The sequence below is a fragment of the Indicator indicator genome, chromosome 21, assembly GCF_027791375.1.
Source record: "Indicator indicator isolate 239-I01 chromosome 21, UM_Iind_1.1, whole genome shotgun sequence".
Classification (NCBI taxonomy): Eukaryota; Metazoa; Chordata; class Aves; order Piciformes; family Indicatoridae; genus Indicator; species Indicator indicator.
In genome coordinates this window covers 2,597,486-2,617,759 of record NC_072030.1, presented here as the reverse complement: position 1 = coordinate 2,617,759, position 20,274 = coordinate 2,597,486, and the positions used below count along the sequence as shown (strand labels likewise).

The 20,274-nt window shown below is 46.3% G+C and overlaps 1 protein-coding gene across 1 annotated transcript in view; it reads right to left on the bottom strand.

Annotated features, from left to right (window-relative positions):
- The window catches only part of MUC2 (mucin 2, oligomeric mucus/gel-forming), a 69,943-nt gene extending 49,912 nt beyond the window's left edge, over positions 1 to 20,031 (bottom strand). Inside the window, exons 1-14 of the mRNA XM_054390733.1 lie at positions 19,962 to 20,031; positions 18,055 to 18,319; positions 14,674 to 14,788; positions 13,301 to 13,391; positions 11,985 to 12,094; positions 11,556 to 11,772; positions 9,960 to 10,085; positions 8,865 to 8,982; positions 8,094 to 8,232; positions 7,355 to 7,465; positions 5,564 to 5,633; positions 2,808 to 2,945; positions 2,036 to 2,200; positions 461 to 555 (exon numbers count right to left, since the gene is read on the bottom strand). Coding sequence (XP_054246708.1) covers positions 461 to 555; positions 2,036 to 2,200; positions 2,808 to 2,945; positions 5,564 to 5,633; positions 7,355 to 7,465; positions 8,094 to 8,232; positions 8,865 to 8,982; positions 9,960 to 10,085; positions 11,556 to 11,772; positions 11,985 to 12,094; positions 13,301 to 13,391; positions 14,674 to 14,788; positions 18,055 to 18,319; positions 19,962 to 20,031 — 1,830 coding nt within the window. The remainder of the gene's footprint in view (positions 1 to 460; positions 556 to 2,035; positions 2,201 to 2,807; positions 2,946 to 5,563; positions 5,634 to 7,354; positions 7,466 to 8,093; positions 8,233 to 8,864; positions 8,983 to 9,959; positions 10,086 to 11,555; positions 11,773 to 11,984; positions 12,095 to 13,300; positions 13,392 to 14,673; positions 14,789 to 18,054; positions 18,320 to 19,961) is intronic.
- Positions 20,032 to 20,274: the final 243 nt, after the last annotated feature.

The window sequence follows — 20,274 nt, the reverse complement described above, 5'->3', positions numbered from 1 at the left end:
GATCAGCACAGGGGAAGGAGGAACCATGGAGATTCTAGCATGTAAATGATTTGGAGTGGCATCCACCCAGTACAGGACACTAAATATTTACTCTTATTGTTTTCTGACTTATTAGCAACTAATGTGTAAAGACAAATTTAAACTTCCCATCCACAGCTGCACCACTTGAACCTTCTTTCCAGTTCAAATACCCAGTTCAACAAAAATGTACTTCAGATGCAACCCATAAGAAGCCAGAAGAACAAATCTGCCACCTGCTTCAGCAGCTCTCCATAAGAATCTCATCATAGGAGATATTTTGGGTGCAGGCTCTGCTGCCTCAGATATCACTGCAAAAACTTCACCAGCTTTTATGGGCAAGCTACTCAGTAATGCCTCAAATGTTTGCATAACGATAAAGCTCTGTAGTCATCCATCTGAAGGAAAGCAGCACTAAAAAAATAGGGCAAGCTTACAATACCTTGTAGTATTCAGAAGGGTCAATGGCTTCATGGCACCTTGCAAAAGGACCATCTGGGTTTTTCAGCAAAGAACACCAATGCTCAGCATAATTTGCTGGGGGAAAAAAAAATAAAAACAGAAAAATGACATTATATCATTACAGTGCTCTGGAGATCATCCAGTCCAACCCCCCTGCTAAAGTAGGGGCACACACAGCAGCTTGCACAGGATCACAATGGCTGAGGGGGTTGGAATCTCTCCAGAGGAAACTCCACAACATCTCTGGGCAGCCTGCTTCAAGGCTCCAGCACCCTCACAGCAGAGAAATTTTTCCTCATGTTCAGATGGAACCTTTTAGGCACCAGTTTGTGCCCACTGCCCCTTGTCCTGTCACTGGGCACCACTGAGAAGAGTCTGGCCCTATCCTTCTGCCCCCCATCCTTTATCTCTTCCTGAGCATTCAGAAGATCCCTTCTCAGGCTGCTCTTCTTCAGACTAAAGAACTGCAGGTCTCAGCCTTTCCTCCTCACAGAGATGCTCCAGACCCCTCAGCATCTTTGCAGCCTCTTTTGGACTCTAGTAGTCTTCTTAAAATGGGAAGCCCAGAGCTGGACCCAGTAGTCCAGATGTGGCCTCAGCAGGGCAGAGTAGAGTAGGAAGAGAACCTCTCTCAATCTGCTGGCCACACTCTCATTATAGCACCCAATTTCTCTGATTCAGTTATCTAGCACCAGATGTGCAACCCTAAAACCAAACATCTTACTGCTGCAATTCATCTGCATGGAATTGTAAGAGCTATTTCCATCTGAGGGCCATAAAGCTAAGTTAAACAGAGGGACTAGGAAATACAAGCTGCCTTTGCAGATAATACACAGATAATAATAAATGGCCTTGCTTCCCTTTCTCCCAGCTCAGGATTCCTCTGCAGTCACCACTAAACTTTCACTCACTTTCATGCACACCCTGTGGCAGTTTTAGGCTGATGCCTAGGAGAATGTTGCACAGATTGTAAATAAATTACCACTGGATGCAAAAGAAAAATAGTGATAAGGTCTAAATAATCCCAGTGGGTCTGATGACTAACATAAAGTGAGTTGTATAAGCTGACTCTCTCTCCTTTCAGCTTCCTGGCTCCAGCAGATACCAGCTGGTAGCTTCTGCTTGGCTGTGTCTGACCTCAGCTGTGTTCTTCCTGTGGTTAAGCACTAACAAGCTACTCTCTGCTCTTCTCTTTCTCTTTTCCCTTGTATAGGGTGGGGGAAGGGAGCAGGGAGCGGGAGGCTGTTGGTAACCCCCTGGTTTTGTCCAGGGGGGTGCTGGTGTTGTTTATCAATTATATATAGTGCATATTTTGTACAGATTCATTGCATTCCACATTCCTAGATTGTAGTTTTGCTTATAAAAGCTTCATTGGCTTTCCAACTGAGCTGCTCTGGCAATTTTATTTTGGGGGTCATTTCAACCCCTCCACAACACAACACACACAGAGGAATTGTTCATCTGACAGTCAAAAACACTTCAAGGGCACACTACAACTCTTGCAGTCCTACACACTGCTCATTCTGGCAGAAGCCTGACTTCTCAGAGTGCTTACCACTTTCAATGCTGAGACTGCAAGGGTCTTCCAGGTTTTCTGCCTGGTCTGCACAGATGGACTGAGCTTTCCATGTGTTGGCAAAGGCAGAGCCTGTAGCTTCTACCAGCCCACTGCTTGTTTTGAAGTCATCACCTTCCATTCCGTTGAAGTTGCCACAGAGACCTATTGAAAAAGGAAAGGGGAAGTTTTACCTCATCATTACTCAGTCTTCATTCTAAAAGGTCAAGCTGAAAGGGACAACTGATGACAGGATCAGAAAGAGAACTCCATGCAGCTGATTACCCCATCTCAGTGTTAATGTAAGTAGAAGTACTGAAGATTTAAGAGCCCTGTGTCAAGTCTTGAACCTCTTGAAATTAGTCTCCATGAAAATAGCTCTGCCTCAGGAGAGCACAACCCCACCCTGTGTTTTTTATGGTTTCTGATGACATTGAATCCACAAAATGCACTACAATTCTGGGATTGTGGAGAGTTAGAAATTAAACTGAATACAACAGCAAAGAGCAGTCTAAGAAATTCAAACTAGCACCAAACTGGTAGGTCACTACAATATGAAATAATAAAACCACATTGCTAGTTTGCCTGAGTCTATTCTCTTTCAATCTTTTGCTTTCTGCTTTTAGGTTCCTCCTCTTGGATCAGTAAATTATTAGTTAGTTCAGTTTAGTTTCCTCCTCTTGGATAACAGATTATCCCTCATATAAAGAATCCATGAGTGTTCAAGCTGAGCAGCAGCATGGCTTTGCTTCCCCTTTGAAGAGACACTTGCCTTGAAGTTTCCCTTGAACTGATTGATCCACAGTCACAAAGAGCTGCATGACTGGAGACAACTGGATCTGCAGCTGAAGCCCCAAAGCAGTTTGGACAATGAGGTAGTAGGAAGATGGCTTGAAAACGGAGAAGCTGGCTGGAAAACAGAACATGCGCTGTGCAGTAAACACACACATGGGCTACAGAGTGAAACCCATCTTATTGGATTCACAAATATCATCTGCCAAAGAGACTCTGAGATCAGGATCAAATTGATCATTTTTGCCCCCAGAAGTCAGTGGCCAACCAGACACAACACTGGCCCCCACTACCTTAACACATTGATTAGCTATAATGACTCTTCCCTAGGATCAGAACCAAATGAAGATTTATCTGCAGTACATTTAATCTATTTCTTTATTAGATGGTCTGTTTTATTGCTCAGAGCACTTTGTTTCCTCTAATTTCATCTATTTCTGTATTAGAGGATCTGTTTTACTGCTCAGAGCACTTTGTTTCCTCTAATTTCATCTACTTCTTTATTAGAGGGTCTGTTTTATTGCCTACAGCACTTTAGTTTTTCCAAACATTCAGCTACACCCTGTAATTGTTATTGCATGGGCACTCCTGAAGGTATCTCCTATGAATATTTGTCCTGCCAGATAAAGGGTTTGCTGTCTTGCAGGTAAGCTGTCACCTGCAGGCAGGGTGGTAAATAAGCAGCAGCACACAATGTGTCAGTGTGCTGCCTGAGCATGTCTAGGAAGGAGTGATAAGGACAAGTTCTACACTTCTTTGGCATGTGACTGCCAGAGCTCACAGCTGCTGTCTGATAGTGATTGTCTACCAGAAGTCACAGAATTACAGAATGTTAGGGACCTCCAAAGCTCATCCAGTCCAAGCCCCTGACAAGAGCAGGGTCACCTAGAGCAGGTCACACAGGAACACATCCAGGTGGGTTTTGAATATCTCCAGAGAGGGAGACTCCACACCCACCCTGGGCAGCCTGTGCCAGGGTTCTGTCACCCTGACAGTGAAAAAAAAAAAAAGTTTGCTCATGTTTCCTTGGCACTTCCTATGCCTCAGTTTCCACCACTGTCCCTTGCGCTGTCATTGGGCATCACCCAGCAGAGCCTGGCTCCAGCCTCTGGGCACTCACCCTGCACATCTTTATCAACATAAATGAGGTCAGGCTCCTAAATTAGGTGAGCTGAGCCTGCCTCTCAAAGTGTCCAAATCCACTGCTGGTGTCTCAAGTGAGCTGCAAGGATGCTGTAAGTGCAACCTTCATTCCTTCCCTGGTTTACTAGAGGACAACAGCAGTTACCTTTTGCCAGACTTTCTTCCCACAGGAAAACAAAACAAAAACACAGGGAAGAAAGTGAGGTGGGGTAGACATGCCTGAGCCTCATCATGACTGAAAGCCAGGATATGGCTATGTCATGCAGCCAGGCTTGGAAAGTGCTAAGTACCTCTCTTCACGGGCTGTAAATTTAAAGCTTTCCCAAGCTACATGCCAAAGTGTGTTCAAGCTGTCTGGAAAAAGTGAAGGGACAGTGTTTTCAGTCACCTCTGCACACAGAGTCAGTCTGCCCACCAAGTTCTCAGTGACAGCTATTAAATCCCCAAGCTGATCCAAAATCTGAGCAAATTTCACATGCCTCTCTGTCAATGGCTCCATGTCCCAGTGGAGGCCAGGGACAAGTGGAGTCCCTCAGGGCTCAATCCTGGGACCAGTCTTGTTCAACATCTTTGTTGGTGCCATGGGCAGAGGCATTGAGTGCACCCTCAGCAGGTTTGCTGCTGACACCAAGCTGTGTGGTGCTGCTGACAGCTGGAGGGAAGGGATCCATCCAGAGGGACCTGGACAGGCTGGAGGGAAGGGATCCATCCAGAGGGACCTGGACAGGCTGGAGAGCTGGGCACAAGCCAACCTCAGGAGGTTCAACAAGACCAAGTGCAAGGTCCTGCATGTGGGTTGAGTCAATCCCAAGCACAAATGCAGGCTGGGCAGGGTCTGGCTGGAGAGCAGCCCTGAGGAGAGGGACTTGGGGGTGCTGGGGGATGAGAAGCTCAACAGGAGCTGTCAGTGTGCACTTGCAGCCCAGAGAGCCAACCAGAGCCTGGGCTGCATCAGGAGAAGTGTGGCCAGCAGGTCAAGGGAGGTGATTCTCCCCCTCTGCTCAGCTCTGCTGAGACCCCACCTGGAGTACTGCATCCAGTTCTGGAGCCTCTGTTACAAGAGGGATCTGGACATGCTGGAAGGTGTCCAGAGAAAGGCCACGAGAATGAGCAGAGGGCTGGAGCTGCTCTGCTGTGAGGACAGACTGAGAGAGTTGGGGCTGTTCAGTCTGGAGAAGAGAAGGCTCTGAGGTGACCTTCTTGTGGCCTTCCAGGATCTGAAGGGGGCTACAAGAAAGCTGGGGAGTTTTTAGGATATCAGGGAGAGACAGGACTGGGAGGAATGGAACCAATCTGGAAGTGGAGAGATTTGGACTGGATGAGGAAGAAGTTCTTCCCCATGAGAGTGGTGAGAGCCTGGAATGGGTTGTGCAGGGAGGTGGTTGAGGCCCCATCCCTGGAGGTGTTTAAGGCCAGGCTGGATGAGGCTCTGGCCAGCCTGATGTAGTGTGAGGTGTCCCTGGCCATGGCAGGGGGGTTGGAACTGGCTGATCCTTGTGGTCCCTTCCAACCCTGATTGATTCTATGATTCCATGATATGATTCAACTTTTGCCTCTGAAAACCCCCACATCCCCACGTGAGAAGTCCCTTACCTGACACATGAGGCACATTCACTGTCATGTCATTCAGTAACACACTGCCATCAGGTCTGAAAACCACCACCTGTGAAACAGCAAACAGAATTAGTGAGGCTCCAGGCACTGGGAGGACAAAAGACTCAAAAATAAAACAATTGAGAGAGGAAACATTGTGCACATTTAGACTGTGATAAGAACCTCAAACCTTTGATGGGCAGAATCTGTTGGAAAGTTGAGTGTGGCAGCAAAACTTCAGGATACAAATAAGGCTTTGTCTTGCTCTTCAGTGTGGGGTTTTGAAGGGACCTCTGGAAATCACCCAGTCCAACCCCACTGCTAAAGTAGGGGCACCCACAGCAGCTTGCCCAGGATCACAATGGCCAGGTGGGATTGGAATCTCTGCAGAGGAGACTCCACAACCTCTCTGGGCAGCCTGCTCCAGGGCTCCAGCACCCTCACAAGCGAATTTTTTCCTCATGCTAAGATGGAACCTTCTGGGCAACAGTGTGCCCAAAGCCCTTGTCTTATCACTGGGCACCACTGAAAAAAGCCTGGCCCCATCCTCTTGACCCTCTCTTCTTGGTGCACCCCAGGATATCACTGTCCTTCTTGGCCATGAGGGCACATTGCTGCCTCATGGTGAACTTGATGTCCTCCAGCATTCCCAGGCCCTTCTCTAGAGAGCTGCTTTCCAGCAGGTCAGCCCCTAACCTATATTGGTGCAAGGGATTATTCCTCCCCAGGTGCAGGACCCTACCCTTGCCCTTGTTGAACCTCATGATGCTCCCTTCTGCCCAACTCTTCAGCCTGTCCAGATCAACGATTTACAGCAATAATGAAATGTGAAGCTTATTTATATTGGACACTTTGGTTTCAGCAAGGAAAACATTGAGGCTTCCTCCTAAGATATTAATCTGTACATACAGAAACATAAAATGAGGGGGGTTGGATTTGGTTTGGGCTTGTTCTAGTTATGCTGGCAAAGACACAGAAGAACCAGAAAAACAGGAGGAGAATTATGTGTATGTGTGTGTAAAATTATGTCTGAATATAGTCTAGATATTCCCATAACCAAATGGAACATTAAAGTGTATGAAAAATAGAAACATGTAAGAAGGTTGGGTTGTTTCAATATTCCAAGGTGAGATCCCTTTTGAGTTCTGAGGTGAGATCCCCTCTGAATTCTAAATTGAAGACCCTTCTGAATCCAAGGTGAGATCCCCTCTGAATTCTAAGGTGAGATCCCTTCTGAATTCTAAGGTGAGAGCCCTGCTGAATCTAAGGTGAGAGCCCTGCTGAATTCTAAGGTGAGATCCCTGCTGAATCTAAGGTAAGATCCCTGCTGAATCTAAGGTGAGAGCCCTGCTGAATCTAAGGTGAGAGCCCTGCTGAATTCTAAGGTGAGATCCCTTCTGGGTTCTAAGGTAAGATCCCTTCTAAATTCTAAGATAAGATCCCTTCTGAATCTAAGGTGAGATCCCTTCTGAAAACAACTCAAATTATATCTGAATAAAGTGAAATAGTGTGAAGGCAGGAAGAATGTTGTTTTTAATTCCAGCCAGCCTGGAATGCAGTGAGAATAATCATGGAGGCCAGAGCAGAGGAGGGAAGAGGGGAATATGTCAGCTTGTTTGAATCCCATCTCTTGTTCAGTTTAGGTCTGTTTTGAGCGCTCAAGGCACAAATCAGAGTTGGCTTTCAGCCTTATCTATCCACAATAGTGACTAAGAAGCAGCAGCCCTTGCTCCACAGTCAAGGAATGATGGTCATTTTCAGCATCTCTAGCAGAGCCCACCCAAGACTTACATTTTTTTTGTGATCTGCCAATAGCACCACGGTCTTCAGACAGGTCTGCCTGTCTGTGGAGCCACAGGGAGCCAGCTCTGCCAGGAGTGCATGACTCTCGTTTGCAGTACCCTACAGCCACAGGGAAATAAAGGTCCATTAGTCCAGTCAAAGACCTCACCAGCTGATTTCCAAAAGAAAGGCTGAAGGCATCAGGCAACTATTACTGCAGAAGCGAGCTCTTAAGGCCATCATTTCAGCACTGGCTCTGCAAGCTGAATCATCTTTCAGACTCACTCAGTGGTAAGGGCTCTACTTCAACAAGAGTTTTGTCAGCATCTGGGCACCAGGTACTTTGGGGTCTGATGAATTCAACAGCTGCCTGGCTCCTTTCTCTAGCTGGCTTTGACACTCAGACACAGAAACAGCTGTTGCAGATCAGACAGAGAGCTTCTAATCCAGAGAAGTGCCAATGTTTGGGCTACCCATCCATGCAGCTAGAGAGATCCATAAACACGAAGGACTCCACTGGATGATGACCACATAATGGAGGCCACTGTCTAAGTTAACCACTCAGCACAATAACTTCCCAGCTCCCTCCTAGTGCTGGTAGAGCCCATCCTGACTTTTCCAGTGCATCTTTCAGTAGTTCTGCTTGCCTCATCCCAGAAAAATGGAATAAAGCCCAAATGGCAGCCACTACCTATCAGCACACAGCTCTGCTCACTCTGTAACAGAGAAGCCCTACAGTGCACACTACCTTGGCCAACACATAGTAGCAGTCTCCATGGAAGGTGTACTTCTTCCCATCAAAGGTGGTAATATGAGAACCTCCTTCCACTGAGCACTTGCCCGGGCAGGGTAGGTCTTTGCATGTCCATCTGCCTGAACTGCAGGTGCTACAGACAGACAGGTAATTCAGAAATTAATTCCAGATATTACAGGAGCTGAGAGCACTCACAGTACTGAAATCTAGCAGGCAAAAAGATCTCCAAAGGTGTTTTTAAAACTTCAGCTTTGACTGTTCCCACAGGATTTCACCTCTGCCACATGCAGAGATACTACAACACTTTCTAGCAAACTCATTGTTTAGGCATGCAACATAAACTTTAATTCAGAATGTTGTCAGGAAGCCTTCTGTGACTTAAACAGAGGGTGGCAGCACACTGGTCCATTTAGAATCATAGAATTGTCAGGGTTGAAAGGGACCCCAAGGATCATCCAGTTCTAACCTCCCTGCCATGGGCAGGAACACCTCACACTACAGCAGGTTGCTCACAGCCACATCCAGCCTAGCCTTAAAAACTTCCAGGAATGAGGCTTCCACCACCAACCTGGGCAACCTGTTCCAGTGTCTCCCCACCCTCATGGGGAAGAACTTCTTAACATCCAATCTGAATCTACCCATTTCTATTTTTGTTCCATTCCCCCCAGTCTTATCATTACCTGACACCCTAGAAAGTCTCTCCCCGGCTTTCTCATAGCCCCTTTATCACTCAAAGCAAGGTGTATAAACAGCCCTGCCCCTTACCATTCTTCACATTCATTGGTGATGTTTTGCCCAGGTGCATACTGCTTCCCATGGAGCTTGCAGGAGCACTGGCTGCGAGCTATGCAGCCTCTTGCAGTGATATCATCATACACAGTTCCTGGAAAGCACAACAGGAAATATTTCAGCTCTTTCTGAGGGAAGCCATTTCCACAGAGGAGAAACTCAGAGTCTCATCTTGAGACAGAAAGCAGAGGCTGAGTTTAACAAATCTGGGAAGAACAATTGCTTCTGTTTTTTTGTGTGATATAAGACATCCCAGAAAATCTGAGTCGAGACGTGCATACAACTAAACACAGATCACAGAACCAAAGAATGGTCCAGGCTGGAAGGGACCTCCAAAAGTCACCCAGCCCAACAGTCAGCAGGGACATCCTCAACTAGCTCAGGTTGCCCAAGGCCTCATTGAGCCTCACCTTGAATATCTCCAGGGAAGGAGCCTCAGCCACCTCCCTGGGCAACCTGTTCCAGTGTTCCACCACGATCATAGTGAAGAACTTTTTCCTGATAGCCAATCTCAATCTGCCCTTCTCTAGTTTGAAGCCATTGCCCCTCATCCTGTCACTGCAGGCTGAATATCTATATGCAGGAGAAATCCCAGGATTTTACAAGTTTAGATTCTCAGCCCTTCTGACATAGTCCGTACATTATCATTGTGCTATTTTTTTTTTGACAGTAAGCCTGAGAAGGTCACTCATTGTCTGTCACTCAGTGTCTGTCCCTTGTTATCACTCTCTGGCCAAACCAAGTCCATTATCTTTCAGTTATTCAACCTAAAAAGCAGGATATTCTACCTATCAGCAGAATTCCATTGGTTGAGAAGAAAAAAGCAGATTTATCAGCTGTCATTGTGTGAATATGATTTAATGATGATACCATTAATTAATTAATCAATTATTACCTCCTTTACAGAAAAAAAACCCCAAACTATTATCATTATGTTCTCCTAGGAGGGGAACTCATGAGAAGTGCTCATTTTTAAGATGTAATTTGACCACTTTTAAGGTTTTTGCTATGACCTCCCTCACCAGATCTCTTGGTTTTGTTCCATACACAAGACCTAGACCAACAACTTGCCTTCAGGGCAGAAACATCCATCCATGTAGTGTTCCTCACAAAGGCTGCTGATTTCTGAGTGTGAGCAAGTATCCATGCAGGGGGAGCTGCTTTCTCTGTAGATCATGTTCTTTGGACAGGTCTTGACTAAAAGAGTCAGACAGCAGCAGTTATTTGAGGGTGAAGTCCACCATTCCTCAGAAATCACAGATCATATCCCCTACACCCCTCGAGTCAGTGGTGTCCTAGGCCAGACTCCACCTGGTCACAGGATCACAGGATGTCAGGGATTGGAAGGGACCCAAACAGATCATTGAGTCCAACCCCCCTGCCAGAGCAGGACCATACAGTCTAGATCAGGTCACAGAGGAACTCATCCAGATGGGCCTTGAAAGTCTCCAGAGAAGGAGATCCACAACCACTCTGGGGAGCCTGTTCCAGTGCTCTGTGACCCTCACAGTGAGGAAGTTTCTCCTCATGTTGAGGTGGAACCTCCTGTGCTGCAGCTTACATCCATTGTTCCCTGTCCTATCACATAGAGCAAGTGAGCAGAGCCTGTCCCCTCCCTCCTGACCCCCAGCCCTCAGATATTTATAAACATTGATTAAATCCCCTCTCAGTCTTCTCTTTTCCAGACTAAACATCCCCAGGTCTCTCAGCCTCTCCTCACCAGGCAGTGCTCCAGACCCCTAATCATCCTCCTAGCCCTCTGCTGGACCCTCTCCAGCAGGTCCCTGTCCCTCCTAAACTGGGGAGCCCCAAACTGAACGCAGTACTCAAAAGCATGGTTGGCTGTTTCTCAACTGCTTTCCCTACTTTCCATGCTTTCTTCTTTCGGTCTCTAGTGGATCAAATGATTGCAGACATCTGCAGCATCAGATCTCCCAGGCTTTTAGTGGGAGCAGAATTTCTACTTGCTGAAAATGATTTCTGAATAACAAAGGCAATAAAAGAATCATAGAATCCTTCAGGCTGGAAAAGTCCTTTAAGATCATCAAGTCCAGCCTTTAACCACTACCAAGCCTGGTGCTAGCCCACATCCCTCAGTACCACATCTACACAGCTTTTAAATCTCTATAGGGGTAGGAACTTCACCACTGCCCTTGGCAGCCTGTTGCATGGCTTCATAACCCTTTGGGGAAAGAAATTTTTCCTAATGCTTATCCTAAACCATCCCTGGTGCAACTTGAGTCCATTTCTTCTCATCCTGCCGCTTGCTACCTGGGAGAAGAGACCAACCCCCACCTGGCTTCAACCTCCTTGCAGGGAGCTGTAGAGAGCAATGAGGTCTCCCCTCAGCCTCCTCTTCTCCAGACTAAACAACCCCAGGTCCCTCAGCTGCTCCTCACCAGTCCTGCTCTCCAGACCCTTCTCCAGCTTTGTTGCCCATCTCTGCACCCACTCCAGCACCTCAGTCAATGTCCTCCTTGGTCTGAGGGGCCCAAAACTGAACCCATTATTAAAGAAGAAATCAGAAAGACCACAGCACTGGTGCAGTCAACTACACACTACGGCATACAGAATGTATGCCTACAGATTTGCAAAGGAGGAATGAACTGAAATGCTTCTCAGTCCTAGGTGCACGGAGTGCTTTGTAAGCTGCAGAGAGCTGCTTACGGCAGAAGTCCTGCGTCCTCCACTCTCCCGGCCGGCCCCCAGCATGTGAACACTGGCGAGAGTACTCAGAGATGGTGCTGCAGAGGCAGAAGGAGTCCTCTTCCCCGTTGCAGGCACACTTGTCCTGCATGCAGGCTTGGATGTACATTTCCAGGTTAAGGCGCAACCGGCAGTCGGCAAAGGCAGAGGAGGTCAGCAGCCTCTCGCACTCATCGCGCTGAAGGGAAAGAGGAGATTGGTAACCACCTCAGCTCCTACACGCTTCTTGTCCTCTCATAAATCTGTTGCCAGCAACAGTTAGTCAGGAAAGAAAGAAAACCTTTGCCCCAGAAGGGACAAATTCTTCCCAGTTCCTCATACATTAACTTGCAGCGGCACGAGGGTCTCCATGGATCCAGGCAAGTGAAGGTCACCAGCAGGAATACTCACATGCTCATTACAGCTTGGAAGGGCTCCAGTTTCATCAGGATCCTGACATCTGGCATTGGGTTTGTTGATCTTCTGCAAGTTTCCATATGTGATGGAGTTGTAGCTGTCATCTACAAAGAAAAATGACAAAGAGAACACACTGAACCCCAAAGGTTGGCAACAGGGAAGATCTGATTCCTGAGACTCCACTGATGAAGGAAAACAGTTACTGTGGTAGCAAATGTGCCTGTTAGACACAGGTCTCTGCTTTGAGTTATGTCTATTGTGTCTAACTGTGCTTAAAATGTAAGGAGGAAAGAAGACCAGCAGGGAAAAGAACAGGATGATTCCTTAGACCAGGACTGCAGGACTGGGATATAACATTTATTCTGGGGCAACCACAGCTGAGATTTGCTCTCTTGTGATGCTCCTACGCACAGTGGTTATCAGACCATCTGCTGTGTTAACTGCCATTATAGTAGGACCATGGAATCATGGACTGATTTGGGTTGCAAGACACAAAATGAAAGAATGTTAGGGGTTGGAAGGGACCTCCAAAAATCATCCAGTCCAACCCCCCTGCCACAACAGGATCACCTAGAGCAGGTCACACAGGAACACATCCAGGCAGGTTTTGAATATCTCCAGAGAAGGAGACTCCACAACCTCCCTGGGCAGCCTGCTCCAGTGTTCTGTCACCCTCACAGAGAAAAAATTCTTCCACATGTTCAAAAGGAACTCTCTATGCCTCAATTTCCACCATTGCCCCTTGGGCATCACCCAGAAGAGCCTGTCTCCATCCTCTTGGCACTCACCCTGCACATCTTTATCAACATAAATGAGGTCACCATTCAGGCTCCTCTTCTCCAAGCTACAGAGCCCTCAGCTCCCTTAGTCTCTCCTCATAAGGGAGATCTTCCACTCCTTTGATCATCTTTGTGGTTCTGCATTGGACTCTCTAGTAGCTCCCTGTCCATCTTGAACTGAGGGCCCAGAACTGGACACAATATTCCAGATGTGGCCTCACCAGGGCAGAGTAGAGGGGGAGGAGAACCTCTGTTGGCCTACTGACCACAGCCCTTTTCATCCACCCCAGGATGCCCTTGGCCTTCTTGGCCACAAGAGCACATTGCTGGCTCATGGTGATTCTTCCATCCACTAGGACCTCCAGGTCCTTTTCCCCATTCACTGCTGTCCAGCAGGTCAGTCCCCAAACTACACGGGGTTGTTTTTTCCCAGGTGCAAGACTGTTGAACTTTTGAAGGTCAGCTAGTCTAATCCCTCTACAGTGAGCAGAGACAATCTTCAACTAGCTGAGGTTGCTGAGGAGGGCTCACCTCCATTGATAAACTCATTGTAGATTGGAATTCCATTGTAATCCCCACAGAGACCACAGGTACGGTTAGCAAATTTGCTGTCCAGCTCCACCTACATAATGGAAAGAAAAAGGAAAAGCAGAAAACAATTATTAGGATCGCGAAGGCATTCCAAAGCAAACAGATTTACTCAAAAAGGGACACTGGTAAATGATGGAAGTGATGGTGAACCCAAAACTCTTAGGCACAGAGCTATGGAAAAATAATGTGTAACACATCTAGGAAATGTACAACTAGATATAAAAAGAGAGAAACCAGGAAGAAGTCACTGAAGCTCCTGGATTTCATTAATGGCAAAAACCACTACAGTGATAAGGATGAAAAGAAAAACATTCTTAACATCACAAGACTTTTCTTCTTCTTCTTCTGTTACCTACTGGGATAAAAATGAAGTCTTGCTATAAATTGGGGAAGTTGATGAAGACTCTGCTTTCAAAGACAAATGAAGGGAAGTGCAGATTGGTTTGTAGGAGTTACAGCAAAAACCTCAGCTATTGCTCAGAATTGCTACTGCCCTGAGCTAATGCTCAGAGCTATTGCTCTCATTCTCTTTAGACCACCACCTGCATGCTCTACTGCTACCTCTATCAGGTACAGAGGAGGGCCACAAGAATGATCAGGAGGTTGGAACACCTCTGCTACAAGGACAAGCTGAGGGAGCTGGGTTTGTTCAGCCTGGAGAAGAGGAAGCTCCAGGGAGACCTAATAGCAAAATTCCAGTACCTGAAGACAGCTAAAAGAAGGCTGCAGAGAGACTGTTTGCAAAGGGCTACAGTGACAGGATGAGGGGCAATGGCTTTAAGCTGGAGAAGAGCAGATTTAGACTGGATGTTAGGAACAAGTTCTGCACCAGGAGGGTGGTGGAACACTGCAACAGGTTGCCCAGGGAGGTGGCTGGGGCCTCATTCCTGGAGATGTTCAAGGTGAGGCTGGAGAGGGCTCTGGGCAACCTGATCTAGTTGAGGATGTCCCTGCTGAGTGCAGAGGATTTGGACTGGATGAGCTTTGGAGGTCCCTTCCAGCCCAGACCACTCTATGGTTCTATCCCATTGCAGAGAAAGGAACTTTTTGTTTAAAATAAGGCACTCTGAGTGTCAGTTGGATGAGTCAGCCTAACACTCTGCTTTCTGTGGTTCATGGCATTCTGATTCTGTTCAGCACACAGTAAGACTCTCTATAACTCAGGAAACACCAATAAAAAAGACTTGGATAGAATCAGAGACGGGCTTGGGTTGGAAGGGACCTTGAAGATCATCTATTTCCAACCCTCCTGCCATGGGCAGGGACACGTCCTGCTAGACCAGGTTGCTCAAGTCCCCAGGGGTCATACATACCATCAGTGCATCTTCCTGGTTCCAAATCAGACTCAGGCCAAATTTGGCATAAACTTTGGTGTAGATGTCACTGCTCTCAATCAGCAAACCAGAGCTGTAGTAAGGTGTCTTCACACTAGGAAGAAAACCAGAGACTTTGCATTAGTACAGAGCCACAAGGGGGGGGACATTAATATCTGTAATAAGCCAAACATCTTCAGAAATAGAGAAGCCACTCTCTGGATACCTGATCCTAGCTACGCAGGAGGCCTTGTTGTAATGCAGCATGAAATCCCCTCTGTCTGACAATTTCTAAGGCAAAGCTTCCCCAAAGGTAGAGGTTCTTTAAGAAAAAAGGCCAAAAGTCTCATGTCTTCAGTTTCAAAGGACAGTCATCCCCGTGGTTTTGACAGGGAATATTCAAACACTCACTAAGAATTCACTTCAATGAAAGAAGCAACAACATAAACAGAACCTTTCCCTTACCAAAAGGTCTGACAACCATTTCAGACAGATTGATTGCTCCTTTGCAAAGAGCTTCCTCCTCAAGAGTGAGTTCAAAAAGCACAGGGAGACACAGGGACTGCCAGAAAGTTTGAAAAGAGAGTGATAAGAGGAATTCAGGAGTTTGTTAGAGTAGTTAGTTCATTAGTAGTTGCTTGACAGGGACAAGCTTGTTTATGGTGACAATAAGACAATGTGACAGAAGATACTTGGCAGAAGGCTGAGCATAGGTGTTTGATGGAGTGTCTTGAGAGTAGTTCTGAAGAAAGAGGCTTGGTTGTGTTGGTTGCTGAGCAGCTCCCCAGGAGCCAGCAGTGCCCTCCTGCAGCCCAGCAGGCAGCTGTGTGCTGGGCTGCAGCCAGAGGAGTGTGGGCAGCAGGGCAGCAGAGGGGATTCTGCCCGGCTCTGCTCTGCTCAGACCTCACCTCCAATCCTGCCTCCAGTTCTGGTGTTCCAAGGATAAGGAGGACACAGAGCTGCTGGAGTGAGTCCAAAGACAGCCACAAAGATGATCCAAGGGGTGGAGCAGCTCTGCTGTGAGGACAGGCTGAGGAAGCTGGAGGTGTTCAAGAGGGGATTGGATGTGGCACTTGGTGACATGGTTTAGTAGTCATGAGGTCTTGGGTGACAGGTTGGACTTGATGATCCTTGAGGTCTTTTCCAACCTTATTGATTCTGCGATTCTGTGTTCACCCTGGAGAAGGGAAGACTCCAAGGGAACCTTAGAGCTGCCTTCCAATACCTGAAAGGATCCTACAGGAAGGCTGCAGAGGGACTTTTCATCAGGATGTCTAGTAACAGGACAAGGGGGAATGGGTTTAACATGAGTGAGAGTGGATTTAGTCTGGATCTTAGCAAGAGGTTCTTCAGTACAAGGGTGATGAGACTCTGATTAGGTAGCCCAGGGAAGTTGTGGATGCTTCCTCCCTGCAGGTGTCAAGGCCAAGTTGGATGAGGCCCTGAGCAGCTAAGTCAAGTTGAGAGGTGTCCCTGCCCATAGCAGGGCAGTTGGGCTGGATATCTCTGAGGCCCTTCCAACCTGAGCCATTCTAAGATTCTGTTCCTGTCCCTCTGCCTTACTGTGCACTAGGCAACTTCCTTCAGCACTGAAGGGACAGTGGCAACCAGCCTCACCCTATAAAATGTGAAGAACTAGAATCTGTTCAAACAGAAGTGGTGTCAGCTGGAATCCAGCCCAAACAACCTGTTCATCATCCACAGATTTGCCAACATAATCATAACCTCTCAGAGTCCCTGCCTGTGAACATCTCCTCCTCATTCAGTCTCTTGCCTGGGAGAATTTTATCTCCTAGTCCTCTGTCACTGGCACTGTCCAACTATTTACCTCAGACCTTTTTAACATGATCAACTGACCTCCACATTTGAATACTGAGCAAGAACACACCAAGCAATTTATGTCTACTTTTGGCTGCATTGCTCACCCTCTGGACAATCAGGCCTCAAGAGATGATGTTTTTGGAGAGAGATTATAAAGCATTGGGTAGCTTTTCAGCTCTCAGAGCATGGGATATTTCTCCTGTTTTTCTAGGACATTTTTTTTCCCCTAGGACATTAAATCCATCAGTAGATCAGGCACCAAAAGGCAAGTTAAGATTTTTTTTCCTATTTCCCAGTTTTCACTTCAGCAGTGTGAAATGCTACTGTAGAGGACAATGGATTATATGTCATTTCAAGAGCAATATGGGAGATTAAGCTCCACCAAAAAAAAAAATTAAATCTCCCATGCAGTAGAAACCTGTTCAGAAGGGATCTGTTGTTTCTGTGAACACCACTTACAAAACAAACAAAGAAACAAAATCCAACCAACCAACCAAACAAAAACAACCCCAAATAATCCCAAACCAAAATGAAAATCCCTAAGAAGCTTGGTTTAAGAAAAAAAAAAAAAATTAAAGGATTTCTAAGCTTGGATTTCATGAATATTTTTCTTTTAAGACCTGAGTACCTAATAAAGAGCAAGAATGATTTTTTTTTTCATCAGTTCATGACATTTGGCTGTGAATTTTTGAATTCTGATATGATTCTTGGGAAAGTGAATGTCTTTTATTATCTTTGAACAGATTTTCCTTGGAATGGCCTCCAAACTTTGGAGCAAGAGCTGAATTCTGGCAAAACCCAGTCCTGCAGTGGCAACAGGAAGAATCTTTTTGTTAAATTACACTCAGACATGCTAACAAGCAGGTTCTTCCATCTTCAGGCCTGTGTTTTAACCTATGAGTTGCTTCAGAGTGCACTATAGAGACACACTGAAAGGAACAGGCTGCTGACAGGAAAGGATAGGCTAAGAAACTACTTGGCATCAGCAGTAGAGTCAGACAAGTTCCTGGTGCAAGCACATTACAGGAAAAGAAAATCACTGCAGCTTCCTGTGCAAAACTCCCTATTGCCACACACAAGCTCTCATAAACTCTTGACCTGCATTGCATCTGTTAGAATCCCTTGATGAATGGCCACTGGATGATGAAGAATTGTTTGTGAAGATCAGGAAACAGACCCCAGGCCTTTTCTTAAGGCACAGAGCAAGAGAAAAAGACCCCAGAGAAATGCTGCTTCATTTCTGAGGATTTGCTAAACCATCTGCTAAGGTAAACTCAAGGTGATGCCATAAACCAAATGAAAAATAAATCATGGTATGGCAGGGAAAGGTCTGGCTCATGAGCTGCATTGTTTCCTGCATGCTAACCTCTTCCCTTTGGCCAGCGTAGAAGTGCTGATTAATACCAAAGCTCCTCCTCAAAGTAATTTTTATGCTGGATTTCAAAGGGCTTGAGGAAGTGCTTGTAGCAGTTCCCTCACTGGTATATGTGCAAAGAACCAAACCTGCTTTTCCCTTCCCAGCAAACTTCCCTCAGATACTCTTATGCTAAAGGAACTTACATCTTCCCATCCACTACAGCCACTTTTGGTCTGAGGTAGACTGTGAAGTCCTTGACTGTCAGCAGAATGTACTGGATCTGAGGGTGGTTGTTGCTGTTCAGGGCACGCTGGATGTGGACAGAGAACTCCTTGTAGGACCCTTGGCAGTCAGAAGCAAAATTGTACTCGCAAAGGCCAGAGAATTGGTAGATGTCTCCATCAAAGGTTTTGAAGTGGTTGTTTCCCCAGGTGCTGCAGACAGACTGGCCATGGTTTCTTGTCCTTCCTGTGGAGGGATACAAAAGAAACAGGTGTGAAGGATACCCAAATGAGCTAGCACCAGGAAAAGTCAAGTTTTCTGCCTTTTATAGCAGAAACCATTTCCAGTTATGTTCAGAGTGGCTCCATAGATCTGAAACCTGATCAAGTGTCTACCTATGAAGCAGAGGAGATGGGAGCCTCTAATAGAAAATCAGACATTGAACAAACATTGATGAGGCCTGGATGTATTTTGTAACCCTCACACTGAGGTGAAGGGACTTGTCTGTGTGAGGTGAAGGAACAGCCCTCTGACCATTAACAAGTTGCTGCATCATTGCAATGAAGCTTCTTGGCCAAGCATATGAATTTATTCTGCACCACACTGTTACACTTTTTAGCACCACTAAGTATTTCTAAGAGCTATTTTCTTCACTTCTACAACACACAGAAGGGGACACAGAGCTAGGAATCAAGGAAGTACTACTCCTACTCTGGAGGGCAAAGAGTTTAAGTGTTAGGCAAGGACCTGTGCACAACAGGAGTTTTGAGAGTATTCTTCTGTGATTTCTGTTATGACAGAGTAGAAGGTAGAAATATCAGAAGGCAGTTCAGCAAATAACCATGGTAGAAGAAAAAAAGAAATTACCAATGAAAGTATTTTGTTTTGCCAGAGCAATACATGAAGGTGATGATATTTCCCTTCCCAGCCACTTGTACCAACAAATAACAGCTGATAATTCCCAAGGTGCTGTAGGTTAGAGGTGACCAAACCCCCAGACCTGAGCACCACACAACATACATCACCTGTTCTTCCAAAGAGAGTTTTCAGTGTTAATGCTCCATTTGAACCCTTCTGAACAGGCTGATAATAAATCAGAGTTTTGCAGGACTGTTAATGTCCTGAGTGATGGAGCAGGCCTTGCTGAAGAAAGCATCACAGAATGTCAGCTTGGGAGGGACCCCAAGACTCATCTGGCCCAACCTTTCTAGGTGATGGTGGAGATGAAGTGAGCTGGCCCAGCACCCTGGCAAGCTGAGTGTGAAAAGTGTGCAGTGTAGGGGAATCCACTGCTTCCCTTAGGGCATGATTCCAATGCCTGACTGCTTTTGTTTCCTTCTGGAGTCCAATGGGAACCTCCCCAGCAGTGACTTTTCCCCACCACCCCTTGTCTTTTCCATGGGTCTCCTTGCAAAAAGGGAGTCTCCAAAGTCAGAAGACACAATCATCCACTTTCTTCATTGCTGTCACCCAAACTCACAAAATCACAGCTTCAACCAGGTTGGAAGAGACCTCCAACATCATCAAGTCCAAGCAATCACCCAACACTAGCTCATCAACAGAACCATGGCTCTAAGAGCCTCATCCAGTGTACAGCTGCTTTCTGCCATTCCTAAGAAAAAATCTCAAGGCATGGAAAGAAAAGCAGCACTGGAAACATGTTCCAAGCAGATTAAACTAGAGAATAACGCAGCAGATATAGGTACTAATAGGTACCAAGAAAGCAAGATCTACCTATGTTGGCTGAGCTATGTAGCTTCAGTACTTGAAATTGAGAAGTTGAAGGCACCTGATCACTCCAGTACACAATTTAAAGCCTTCAGAGCATTTTGCTGCTCCCCTTCTTTTCCAGCAGGCAATCCACTACCATTCCATTCCTAGAGCTTACCTTTTCTGATTTCATTGGCACAGCAAAGTGCCAGCCAGAGCAGGAACAGGCTGGCCCCTCTTAGCCCCATGGTGGCTAAGGTGGCTGTACTGGCAACACCACTGAAAACTTTGCTTTTTATAATGTCCACTGATGCAATTGATTTTATCACAGAGGAGGAGATATAAAGGGAGGAGTAAAGAAGAGGGCTGAAAAAAATAGGTGTGACATTTGCAGAAGATAAGGAGTAAACAGGCAGGTGTTTTTCACCATAAATGAAGGAATTTGCTATACAGGAAATGGAATAATATTGATTCAGCAATCATGAACAGTT